Genomic DNA, 12,666 nt, shown 5'->3' with positions numbered 1-12,666 from the left:
GATTTTTATGGAGAAGAGTGTTCACAAATGAAGCCTACAGCTGGCAAGGTGATACTTGTGAGTTGTGGTGCTTGTGTGAGGAAAGTCTCATCTGCCTAAAGCTGTTGGCCTCACTCTAGGATAGCTGGCTGCAGACAGAATAGGTATTTCTTCTGTTTGCTCTTCTGCAGGGTTTCTGTAAATTCACTTTGTCTCCAGAATTTGCACTCCAGTAGCAACTATTCATTGCTGCCCACTCCTGACCCTGCCTCATTGCCCAGGACGTTGCTTTGGCCAGACTGTAAAGCCTGCTGGCTAGAAGCCAGCTGACATGGGTGGATGAAGGTGTGCAGGAGCCTGTGGCATATTTTGCTGGGAAGCTACGCTATGGAGTATTAGGATTTTAACTGAATGTAGCATGTAACAGCCCAATGAAATTGGACATTGATGTCCACGTTGGCAGCACTGTTACGGTTCTGCTTCTGCTAAAGCAAAGGGAGAGGTGCTTGCCTTTCCTAGCAGGACTCAGCATCTCCCTTGGCTTGGCTAACTGAAAGTGTCTTGTGCTCCACATAGTAAGTACCGACTTGCTGAGAAACAGAGATTTTAAGTCAAACTCTGTAATAAAACTGTAACTTTGTTTTACTAGCTACTCAAGTACTGTCCTTCTGCTTTTGTATGTGTCTCCATTTAACAAAACAAGTAAGAGACTGCATTTATCTAACAGTGGCAGGGAGGTAGTTCAAGGGCTGGCTGCTCTAGGCAGGCGAAATACTTTTTTTTTTGAGGTTGTTAAGAATTTTACAGAGGCCAAAATGTGAACTTCCTTTAAAGAGGCAGAATTATCCTGTGCATGCTCACCACTCCATAAGCCACCACAGCAAATAAAAAGAACCACTCTGTTTATTCAATCTGAAATAGATCAGTACAAAATGTACAGAAAAAGCAGTACAAATTTACAAATATACATAATCTGTTTTTGCATTCTTCAGTCACCAGACTTTGTAGGAGCCTAGCTTAAAAAAATTCACATTCCTGATACTGTCTCCTCTGACCTTCGTAACATTGCATCTGAATCCTGCAGTCCAAACAGTTAAGTGGTAGTTGGAGGTCTGTCCTCGAGCTCTTTATCGACCACAATTGCCAAACCCTGTGTAAACGCCATTATTTAACTGCTTCTTTAAATCCTCTTGGCACCTCAGTACACCTTCTTCCATTGCTCTTTCACATACCACCACTCATTTAACATTATTTTAAAAGAATTTGGCAGAGACAAGGCAACAGGTCCAAGCATTTGCTGTTTAGAGCTATTGGAAGGCTTGAGGGAAGTTGCTAATGTAGCTGGAAATACTGCCATCCAAGGCAAAAGGATCTATGCTGCTGGCAAAGATTGCATTAGGATGTAAAGCTATTTTTAAAAAAAGCTACAGTAATAACGAGAATCATTAAAAGTGACGTTTAAAATAAATAAATAATAAATAGTAATAAATAAAGCTATTTTAGAACCAGTGGAATTTTAACACTCATCTAGCCTTTTAAAACAATTTCTTTGCATGTTTTCCGTGAAGGTACCTCAAATAATTAAGTATCATAAATATTGTCAATTAAAATACTATGTTCAGGGTTGTTTTCCTCCAGGTTCATAAGCTTTTAAAAGCAGCAAGAAGAGTGGTCTGGTTTCTCTCCTCAGAACTTGCTTAGATGGACGCTTTTATAGGAATTGTCTTTAAGGCTGTTGAATATTTCTTTGGTGCCGTTCTGCCACTGAAGAACAAGATCCATAGGGGTTTTCCCTTGCTGGTTAAAAAAGCAGAGGAAGGAAGATTTAATTTCAGCCAGTGATTGTTGAGTCCTTTGTCCTTCCCTAAGTGTTTGTACAGCGCATCTGCCTGGTGTGAGACCCTTCTGCATGTGCAGGGCCAGACTTACTCTCGCCTCCCTGAGATGAGAGTCCTGCTCGGGCAGATCTGGTCCCAGTCATGGTCAGACTCGTGACAAAATTTCCCTGGGTTTCAGTGAGTCTAAGCCGTGTTAGCAAATGCCATGACTAGCACAGCATGCAGGTGTTTCTTTTGATCTAGTTTAAACTGATTAGAAATACATCTAGCTGAAGCCTCCGTAGGACACTCTTCTGTTTAATTGAGAACTCGGATAAGAGTTTGTACTGGTTTAATTAGGTTATGAACCACATCTAAATTAAACGGGAGTAACTTTTGTATGCAGACAGAGCCTGAGAGAGCAAGTCTTTGGCCTTTGGGGCTGTACCTTTCATCATTTTCATACCCTGATGAGGGATAATGCTGCTTCAGAGAGCGTGGGCAGCGAGTAGGGAGTACCATGTGCTGCAGTGGCTGTTTTCTTCCTTGCCCCCGGATTTGATTGATTGCCGGTCAGTCAAAAACATTGTCTGGCATTGGTAAAACCCACGGTCCATCCCACTGCTGCTTGGTTTGGGTTTGGGAGAAAGGGTTTGTGATGTGCTATGCTTTTAACCAGTGTTACATTGCTCCAGCAACCAGCTCGCTGCTGCTGTGGCAGCTACGAACAGAGCCAAGTTTGGGGCTTCTCAAATTGAAGCTCTGCCGAGCCACAGGGGTTTGCTGCCCAATGGTCAGGTTAACAGGCAGTCATCTAGATGTAGTGCTTGGGCTCGTCATCAGCTGTGGGCTTAACAGAAAGGAGATTTCTCTGACAAGCCAAGGTCTTTGTTGTCTCAGCAGCTGTGCAGAGAGCAAGTGTCTGCTGTATCTTTTCAATATGTGATAATGTGTAATTAAAATAAGTCATAGAAAGATGTGATGATGTTTTAAGTTGCAGCTGATGGGTTCTGGTTTTAGAAGAGGTACTGGTTTTTCCTCTTCTCCCTGACCTCACCCATGTTACGCTTTCCCTGTGTCATCTCTGCTTTAATTAACTCTGCAGCGATCTAATTAAGCCTGTTCACAACAGTCTCTCCCAGCCTTGAAACCTATGAAACTGCTCTGAAGGGAAACTTATCCTAGAGCATTTTGAATTACTGCATTTTTAAAATATTACTTACACAGTTCTTTATAGTTAGATCTGCTCCATACAGAATCAGAAGCCTGATCATTTTGTAGCGGTTCAGCCTTACAGCATCGTGCATCGGTGTGTCTCCTTCCTAGAGGCGTGAGACATGGACCACAGCATCAATCCCACTGGTCCCACACCACAGTCCAGCCTCAACCATGTAGCCAGGGATTTTTACAGGCAAGCGGAACTACTGAGGTAGACAGCAGCTTGATGCTACCTGATAACTGACAGGTAAGAAGTTGTTGGTACTTACTCTGTCTCTGGCATTGAGATCTGCTTCACAGGCGATGAGGTGCTCCCCACAGTCATACTGACCCGTTCTCACAGCCACGTGCAAAGGGGTGCTGAGCAGCTGAGAGGTGGGAGGAGAAAGCAATCAGTGGCATGGAACAGGTAAAAAAAGCTTCAAGAACAGCTGCCAAAAGAGCTTTTCATCTCCAATTTAAAAAGCTGCAGAGTCCCCAAAGCACATACCTTGTCTCTTGCATTTATGTTTATCCCTTTGTCCAGTAAGAATTTCAGAACATCCAGGTTCCCCCCTCGGCATGCCCAGTGCAGGGCTGTAGATTCAAGCTGCGGCAGGAAAAGCAAAAGGAAAGTAATTTAATTAATTCATGATTTTATTTTAAAAAAATCCAAAGCATTTTGATCAAATTTCTAAATTAATCCAAAATAATTTTCATGCAGTTTAACCTAAAGCACTTCACTGTGATTACTGAGTTGCTTCTAGTAACAGCTTTTCTTGTTTTGCCCTGATTTCTTTACTACTGTGAGTTTCTCACTCTTCACACTTGTTGAATATTGCTCTTAAAGACAGAGATCTTGGCAATGCTGCTGTGAGAAAGGACGTGTTTTGTCTATTCTGTGAACTTAGAAGTTATCTTTAGCCAGATACCTGGCTGGTATGTGCGAGTTAATATTTTTTATTTAGTGCCTTTTGTGTTCTAAAATGCATAGAAGATGAAGCTCAAGGGAAAGAATAGGTTTTTCTTTAAAACAAACAAATTTATGCAGGTTCACAAAGTGAATTAGAACCCTTTTCATCTGCAAGATTCAGCTTGTCTACCCTCACTCAGTTCTGCTAGGACCACTCTGCCTGTCATTCCTCCTCTTTCTTACACTCTCTGTGAGCACTGATGGGTTAAGTAAGGGGGAGCAAGCCAAACGTTTAGCAAAGGGACACATTGCTAGGAGTGGAGAAGTAAAAAAACCAACCAAAACCACCAGCTGCAGAAGCTGTTGATACTCTGCTACCCTCATGGCTGGCATTCCAGAGGAGCAGGGGTTCCTCCTGAGTGCAGCCTTGAAATCCTGGTCGAGAATGCATGCGTTGCATGTAGCACGAGATATGTGCGTGGGACAGTGATATCTCCACCACCTGCTAGCAGGCTGAAGTGGTAGCCTGACCTCAGCTCTCTTACCCCACGTTAGGCTTTGTTGTTTGTGGCAGTCTGGTGGCCAGCATGTTCCTCCGCTTCCTGTGTTTTTCCAGCAACCATTTTGGAAATGGGAGGCAGACGCCCCCTCCTGAAACCTCTTCTCAACAGTGTTATTTTAAGGATAGACTTACAATATGCTGTAAGGCCTTTTAATGCTCCTCTTCTATAGGAAGCACTTCTATATGTGCTTCTCTTGGCACTTAGAAAACAAAGAGCAGTTTTTTGACAGAAGTGTGAACTGATGTACATACCATGTCTTTCTGTTCAAGCCGGGCTCCAGCTTCCACCAGCTTCTTCACCACCTCTAGATGTCCTTCAGAGCATGCCCTGTGCAATGCAGTGCGTTTGTACTGGCAAATAAAACAGTGCAAAGTCAGACATTAAATATGGCACAGAGAGGTATCTTTAAATCTTTTCTCTCCTCCTCCCTAGGATGATGGCAAAAACATACTTTATGCTGATTCATTTTCAAGAGCTAATACTTTTGAGACCTGAAATCTGCTAAATTTTAATAGCATCGTGATAGCTCAGAGCTGCCTACCCAGCATTTTAAAGGGTATGAGAAATACCTGCAGTATGGCATTCAAATTTAAAATTATGCCTGTTGAGTTCCCCCATCGAACATGCTACACTGTGTTTTGCAAATGCAGCTTATGCATTATGGAGTATGAGGGCAGGCAGCATCACTTTTTTTGTCATTATGCAGGCAAATTTCTTGTCTCTTCATCTGTAGCATTGGGTGATCACCTGTTACAGAAAATCAGGGTCTCCTGGACACCAACAGCTTGCTTTTAAATAAAAAAAAGCCTTCTGGGGTAATATTTAAAGGGTCTTCATGGCCCCTTTATCAGTAGAAAACTTGATATACAAAATTTCCAGCATTTATTTACTTCCCCCTACCCTTTTTTCTCCTCCTAACTGTGGAAGCTACAAAACCTAGTGGTAAAAGTTATTTTTGCTCTGTAGTGACCTCTGTTCTGTAGCCTGCTTTGCAGTAAGAAGGAAGATTGTACCTCATCACAGACATTTGGATCCCCTTTGTCTGACAGGTATTTTTCAATTACTGGCAACTTATTCTCCAGTGCAGCTCTAAAGAATGTTGGTATATCCACTGGTCCTGTCTGATGGAAAGAAATAAACAGGGCATCAATGTGTGTGGTGCAAAACCCCATCAACGTTTTCCCAGAAAAGGGTGCTTTGAGATAACTTACAATAACTTCTGGTTCTGGTTCAGGTTCCTTTAAAACAGGTGCTTTCACTTTCTTGCATTTTTTCTTCTTCCTCAGCTGAATAATTTTTTCAAGGTCCTCCAAGTTTTCAAGTTTTGACCTGTCCTCTAATTTCTTCTTCTTCAGCTGAAATAAATCAGGGAAGCCAGCAAGGTGAGCTGAGTGTGACCACCGCCCCCGTTCAGAGTGGCAGGACAGCATGTGATACTATTTCAGCTGTGAATCCAGCTAAGACTGGATGAACTTTGAAATGAGTTGGCTGGTTTTTTACAGCTAGGGCTAATTGGCCATTAGAATAAGTTACTAAGTGTGCGAGAAATTCTACATCAGCTGTAGTTTTTCATACATCATTGGACCTCTTCCTAAATGCTGCTTCAGCCGTACATTGTGGCCTGGGTGGCATTAATTTTTGGTCCATGTTAGGCCAGGAGTCAGAGCAGCACTGCAGCCCCTTTGGGCCCAGCAATGTAAGAAATCTCACGTCTCGTGCGGCTGACGAGCTGGGAAGCCCCTACCGTTTTAGCTGACTTCCACCGAGCATATCTTCTTCAACCGCCTTTATGATGCAGCCCCTTGTTTATTGTAACTGATCCTCCTTGATAAAAAAACCACCCTTAAGTGAAGAGCAAGATTTATACCAATCTTAGAATTTTACAAGTGTTACAGTTTGGTCAGCTGCAGCGAATGTCCTCTGTGTCCTTGGAGGGGCAGTTCAAGCCTGCTTGTAAAAAGCATCCCTGCATGAAGTCGGCATGGGACACTGCTAACATCAAGGGCAAATGTGTTGCCTGAACTGAGATCCCAGGTACTGTGAGGTGTCCGTGGCTTCAGAAGGGGGGTTCACAAACAAGGGGTAACTCAGGGTGAATACAGATGACAGATTCTGTCCCATCGTGATGTGAAGGTAAATACATTGGTGAAAACTTGTCATATGGTATACATTTTTTTTTCAACTGAATTCTTTTCAAGTTATTTCCACCTGTTCTTTTATTGTTCTCTGCATTTAGGATTTGATCTGTAGATCGTTGACTTAATGGAAAATAATAAAGTTGGCTGAGTGGACTGTGGGTCAACTAGAAACCCAAATAGTTCTTAGGACCTTGTTTTGGAGGTACTCAAAAAACCTCTGTAGCAAGTATTGATATCTCTGTTGAAGTGAATGTCAGTAGTGTTTATTTAATATTTCTGAGGCTCACTTTCCCACCCTTCTTTTTTCAGAACAAAGTCTTATGCCCCCTGCTAGTTAAACCTTTTCATTCCCAAAATGCTTTAAATTTTTAGGCCAGTTGATTGCTTATTCACCAAAGAAAGCAAGATGTTACAGCTACTGTATTTTTGGGGGGAAAAGCATCAGTTCTTTGGGCTATGGAATTGTCGTGCTCTAGGAATGCAAAATGGTACTTTTCTGTAGACCAGTATCACTTTCATTTGTAATTGCTTTTCCCAAATGTGCTAGTAAATCATGCAGTGTTTTCATAAAAATAATATTTTCAAGGTAGATAAGGCTTCTGGCTACAGAAATGCTCTCTTACATCCTTTTTGGGTTAGTTATTTTTGGTGCTGGTCATTAGGTGTGCAAGCTGGAGGTGTTTCACCAGCCAGGATTGCTCCCGACCCCATACTGAAAGCAGGAGGGACCCCCCAGGGTTTCCATCAGACATTACAGGGAGAATTTTGGGTTCTGCTTCACAGCGTTACTGCCTGCACCCACAGGCTACAGGAGTCAGCAGGTCTCCATGGCCTTCAGTGGACTTTAGACCAACCCCTTTGGTGGTGATCTCCCAAGGGTTTACCTAGCTCACCATGCATGTATTTCTAGCTTAGAAAGGAGGCAAAATTTCAAGAACTGCAGCAGAGAGTGCACGCAAGATGATAGAAAGCCAAGCACAAAACCCAGGAGCCTACCTCCGCTTCTCGTTTTTTCTCCTTCTCATAAGCCAGATCACCTCGGGTCAGTGAGTGTTCAGAGACTGTCTTTAGGTCCTCCTGCTTCTCTAATCTTACAGCAGCTTCATACTCTCCATTTCTGAAGTCCTCAGGGAGGAAGCTGCCAGTCTCTTTATCGTCCGCTTTCTTCCCAGTCACCTGTAAAAGCAAACGTGATCTAATGTAAGTAGCAGTTTCAGGAATGCAGTACCCACCCCCTGGGAGCATGGATTACCGGGGGGGCTAATTGCTTGTCATTCCTGTCCTGCTCTAGGGGTGTGTGACAGACAGAGCGCAGACCTGGTTCAGCCTGTGCCTGGATTAACTGTGTATGCGGACGGACACAGCGATCTCACTTGCAGGCATGCAGCAACCCCCCTTGGCATCTTCGGGGCTTGGATCGCCATCCATGAGGCCAACTCAGTCGGCTTCCTGCCTGGCAGGGGCTGGAGTGCTGCTGTACTGGAAAATGCCGGGGAGTTGGGAAGAGCATCCTTTTTGTTCAGGGTTTCCATGTTGGCTTGCCAGAATACGTGAGGCTCATGAGAAGGCTGTAAAAGGCTGTGGGGGAAAAAGCCACCAGCACCCTGTGAGTGCTGAGCAGGGGAGCTGCGCAGGTAGAGTGGGAGGAGAGCCTTTCTTCCTTGGCACCTTACGGTTTTATTGAAGCACATTCAATGCAGTTACATCGGGTTGCTGGGTAATTCCAAGGCTGGTTTTACCCGTCGCTGGCAGTACCAAAGTCCCCGTGTACAGCACTCAGCAGAATAGCAGGAGGCGGCTCCTGCGCAGCAGCTCTGCAGCAGCGCGGCTTTCCAGAGCTTTCACAAATACTTCTGGTGCTCAGTTGAGGGTGTACAAAGAGATAACTTGTGAAACTTGGTAGAGGCTGTTGTGTATTTTGAGAGTGTTTCAGTAAATTCACATGGTCTGGACTGCCTTTCCCTTCAATCACCTTGTAAAAATGTGTGTGCTGTAACGTTTAACGCTACAGGAGCTGCCAGGGCCTTGCCAAGGAGCGCAGGACAGCACTGACCAGTCAGGCCGCGTGGCATTGCATCCTAACAGAGCCATCCGGGGATAAAACAGTTCCTGCGTGATGTTCCAGTGTTTCACTGGATCGTTCCTGTTTTCTCAGTTTATTGATCCAATCAGGCTTACTTAGTCTGGACCCTGCAATGGGATGTCCCATTACTTGTGGTCTGGTTTAGACATTTTTTTTCAAAGACTTGATCCACCGTGAACAGCAGTGGGTGTAGGAACCCACTAATTTTCTAATAATAAACTAACAGTTTATTATTAGAAAATAATACTATTACTACACTGTTTTTTTAGTTTTAGAAAATACTTCTGTTTCCCTGCATGGATACCTCTTCCCAGTCCCTTACTAGATTGCAATTTACTCAGTGTGATATAAACTTAACAGCTTCTAGAAAAATAAAAATGAAAATCAAGGTCAAAGGACAATAGTTAGCTAAATTTTGGTCATTCTCTTCTTCCTGGCAAACTATGTTCTGATGCAAAATCCAAACAGCTATGCAGTTGTATCAGTGGTGAGCCCCCTTCCCAAGGAAAAGTTAAAGTGAGAATATAATAGGATAATGTAGGGTATATACAGGGTTTGCACCTAGAGCGCAGCAGTGCTGGTAACCTGTTAAATCACCTCAACGATCCACAAAGGTTGTTTCTCTCTGCCTGGTATAAGAAAAGAGATTATGAATAAATGAAAGAAGATTGTACCTACCAGGTCTTCTACTTTCATCATCATCATATTGGCTGGTGTCTGGAGGTTGTACTTCTGTATGGCTGAAACTCCCAAGCGCTCAGGCCGGCTCTGCAGGGACCGCCACGCTAGCTTTGCTTATATATCTTTGGGAGAACTGTGTTTGAATGAGATAATCTTCCAACCTGGGAATCCAAGTATGCTCCTTGGGCTTGCCAGCTGAGAGGTAGGCTCACGCTCATTCCAGACACGTTAACGAGCCAGATCTGGTGTCCGGGCAGGGAGGGGGCGTCAGTCGGTTGGCGAGGAGGGGTGAGCCTCACAGTCTAACCACACCGAGTATGTCAGTCGGAATGAAATGTGACCTCATCGTTCCTTTGGCGGTGACTGCACGGCTCAGCAATGCGAGTCATTCTGTGTGCCCGGTGCCCACTAGGACAGCTGTCTGTTGATAGAGCATTATAACTTCATCTTTTTTTTTTTTTTTAATAACTGACATTCAGATGACTGTAAGACACTGGAAAGGGTAAGTGGTTTATGTACAATAGTCATAGTAATATGTTCCTGAGAAATGGATTATGACCCCTTAAGTCTCGGAAAGCCATTCTTTTCACTGCTATTTATTCTTGGATGATAAACAGTTTTAGGGGAAAGGATTTTTCTCATCATGATGGCAGTCTTCTATATTTGTTGGAAGGAATTCTCTGAAGGGATTACTGAGCCAGAATGATGTCTCTGGTGCTAAAAGGGCCTATGACATGATAAGTTACAATCAGTGTAAGATCCTAAAACAGCAAGCTTTGCATTTTTCTGGGACTTTGCCAGTGATCATAAGCAGAATAATAAATTATGTCCTATTGTGCCAAAAAATATATAAAACTAATACTGTTTTCTCAGGCAATACTTTTCTTTTGGATATTAGATATTAGGGGTAAAGAAGTGATTTGTTCATTTTTGGAGATAAGATGGGATCTAGGCAAATACATATACAAGTGACGTGTGTGTTTTGGGGAAAAGGAGTTACTGAGTCCTTTGGAAAAGCTTTTCTTGTGCTGTGAATCAGAGCAGCCTGGAAGCAGAAGAATGAACATCAGCAGAAGGGAATTTTATAAAAGGAAGATGCACTAATCCTTGCATTTGAAGAGTGTGGATAAATGCCAAGAAAAATCAGTTCTGCAATGCTTGGAGCTCCTGTCTGGTATAGGCCTGACTGTAGGCATGCAGGTCACCTGGCTGAAATGAATACAGCTGCTCAGGTGCTTCCAGTACAACATGTACATAAATGCTTCACCAAATGGAGAACTATCTTGGGTGTTGTTTATATCATTAGCATCATTAACAGGCTGCGTTCCTGACATTGACCTTTCAAGGTGTCTCCTCTGAACTATCCCCCAGTAATCTGAGTACATCCAAACTTGTCTTCTAGTGCCCATCATACCTATGCCCTCCCTTTCCCCGAAATGAAGCTGGACATCAGGTGGTTCCTTTACTACTCAGAATATATATGACATTAGAGGATGAGCCCCAGAACTAAAATAGAGTATGTGGCAGCAAGAGAACCTTTCAGAACATTTTTTTCCAAACCTAAGTACAGCCAGGCTATCATTCCCCCCGAGTGGTATGTCCTGAATCACGCTACCAGGCTTTTTTTCACAGAGTTTTGTACTCCTGCTATATGTCTCTACGATAAGAGGCAGCTTGGTTTAGCTTTTTCTTGTTTACAAATGTGCTCTAACAGCTTATCTTGGTCTGTTTTGTTCTGTGACACTTATTTGGGAGATTGTCTTGAAATCTATAGCCCTAGCAGGGCAGCTGCAAAGACTGCTTCTGGTTTAGTGGAAACAGGTCACAGTAGAGACCTGATGTGGGAAGAAAAATGTAGGGGTTTGCTTTAAAAAAAACCCCCTATTTTAAAATCTGTGAACTACCTCTGGCTCCATTGTATTTGAAGCTTACTTTTCCTTTTTTTTTTCCTTTGCTTTCCTTTTTTTTTTAAACAGCCTTTTCTTTTTTTTTTTTTGCTTCCTCTTTTTTTAAACAGCCCGATCCATAAACCTGACTCAGCAAAATCTAAACTGGAAGGTTTAAGCGGATAGCTCTTCCTCTGCAAATGGTATGTGAATCCAGAGCTAGAGTCGCTTTACGGGAAAACTCAGTGCTTTGAGGGGAGACACAAACCCACTTCTCACATCATGAGTGCTACCAAAAAACCCCAGCTTATTTAGAGATAATTTAGTAATTATCTTTAAAATATCCCTTCCCTGATGACTAAAAGAACAATAAAGAACAGAAAAGGATCTTCCTTGATTATCCTGAGTTTCTGTGTGAAAATGGCAGCACACCGAAACTCACTTTAACCAAAGGCTGGAATCTAAATGAACCTAATGGTAAATGGTGTTAAGCTAAATGTCATGTAAACCAAGGTAACCCCATTGAAATAGTAGAAATGCACCGATTCATATCAGCTAAGACTCATGGCTTACTGCTGTTGCTTAATATTGGAGGGGGAAGTAGTATAATGAGCTTGCAACCTTGTGCTGGACTGTAACCACTTAATCACCTTTCAACAAGTGATTTCTCATCAAGGTGGTAATAGCAGATGGTCAGTGGGAGATGTGTAACAGGAATCTGAACAACTCGTGCCACTCCGCTAAAGGATAAGGGCAGAGCAATGATCTGCAAGGTGTAAGGCAATCGGATATTGTCACAAAAAAATTTCACAGACAAAACCACAAAAGAGCAGTAGGTTCAGCATGACAGAGAGAAAACTATATGGCACACCCCGTTCCCTGCTGTCAAAAGAGAAGTTGCTTGAATAGTGTAAAGAATTTTTGTAATTAATTTTTTGAAGAGGTTAATGGTACAGTGAAAGTGTTGTGTGTGATGCAGATGATATTGCCACCTCCTGTCAAGTGTATTACCATCATGTTTTCAATGCCGTCACTGCTGTACTTGGCTATCTTATATTTTCCAGCACTCTGCCCTTGGCTCTGTCCTTGCATCTGAAGATGTTGCCCTTTGGAATGCTATTGTGCCTGGCTGTCTCTGTCCTTTTCCTGCTGCTAAATAAGTAAAGACATGAAAATAATCAGTTGCTGGGGAGTGGTTATGCACCTAAGAGGGTATTAATCCAGCAAACTATGTTCCATGTGTGTCATGTCAAGGATTAATTCATATCCAAGGTTCACATAAGCAGCAGTAACCCATAGCTTATTCCTCCTGGATTACTGATCTGTTGGTGTGTAATGGCTTGTTTCTTTCGCAGTATGTGTGAGCATCCAGCGTGCCTTACATATACACACATGCAGCAGAGCAGTAA

At 43.0% G+C, this 12,666-nt stretch overlaps 1 protein-coding gene across 4 annotated transcripts; it reads right to left on the bottom strand.

Moving 5' to 3' along the window:
- Window positions 1-5: 5 nt before the first annotated feature.
- On the bottom strand, window positions 6-11,312 carry ANKRD1 (ankyrin repeat domain 1). Of its 4 annotated transcripts, XM_005433720.3 has the most exons (9): window positions 9,369-11,312; window positions 7,604-7,783; window positions 5,681-5,824; window positions 5,483-5,590; window positions 4,721-4,819; window positions 3,505-3,603; window positions 3,284-3,382; window positions 3,020-3,118; window positions 6-1,776 (listed from the first exon to the last, which is right to left on the bottom strand). In XM_005433720.3, the coding sequence occupies exons 1-9, from the start codon at window positions 9,393-9,395 to the stop codon at window positions 1,666-1,668; spliced, it is 966 nt and encodes a 321-aa protein (XP_005433777.1). In that variant the 5' UTR covers window positions 9,396-11,312; the 3' UTR covers window positions 6-1,665. The 4 variants fall into 4 exon arrangements, with proteins under 4 accessions (XP_005433777.1, XP_027653297.1, XP_027653296.1 ...); XM_027797496.2 differs by having other exon boundaries at window positions 7,604-11,312; XM_027797495.2 differs by having other exon boundaries at window positions 5,483-5,824.
- Window positions 11,313-12,666: the final 1,354 nt, after the last annotated feature.

This window comes from Falco cherrug, chromosome 9, assembly GCF_023634085.1.
Source record: "Falco cherrug isolate bFalChe1 chromosome 9, bFalChe1.pri, whole genome shotgun sequence".
Classification (NCBI taxonomy): Eukaryota; Metazoa; Chordata; class Aves; order Falconiformes; family Falconidae; genus Falco; species Falco cherrug.
This window is presented reverse-complemented; position numbering and strand designations above follow the sequence as displayed.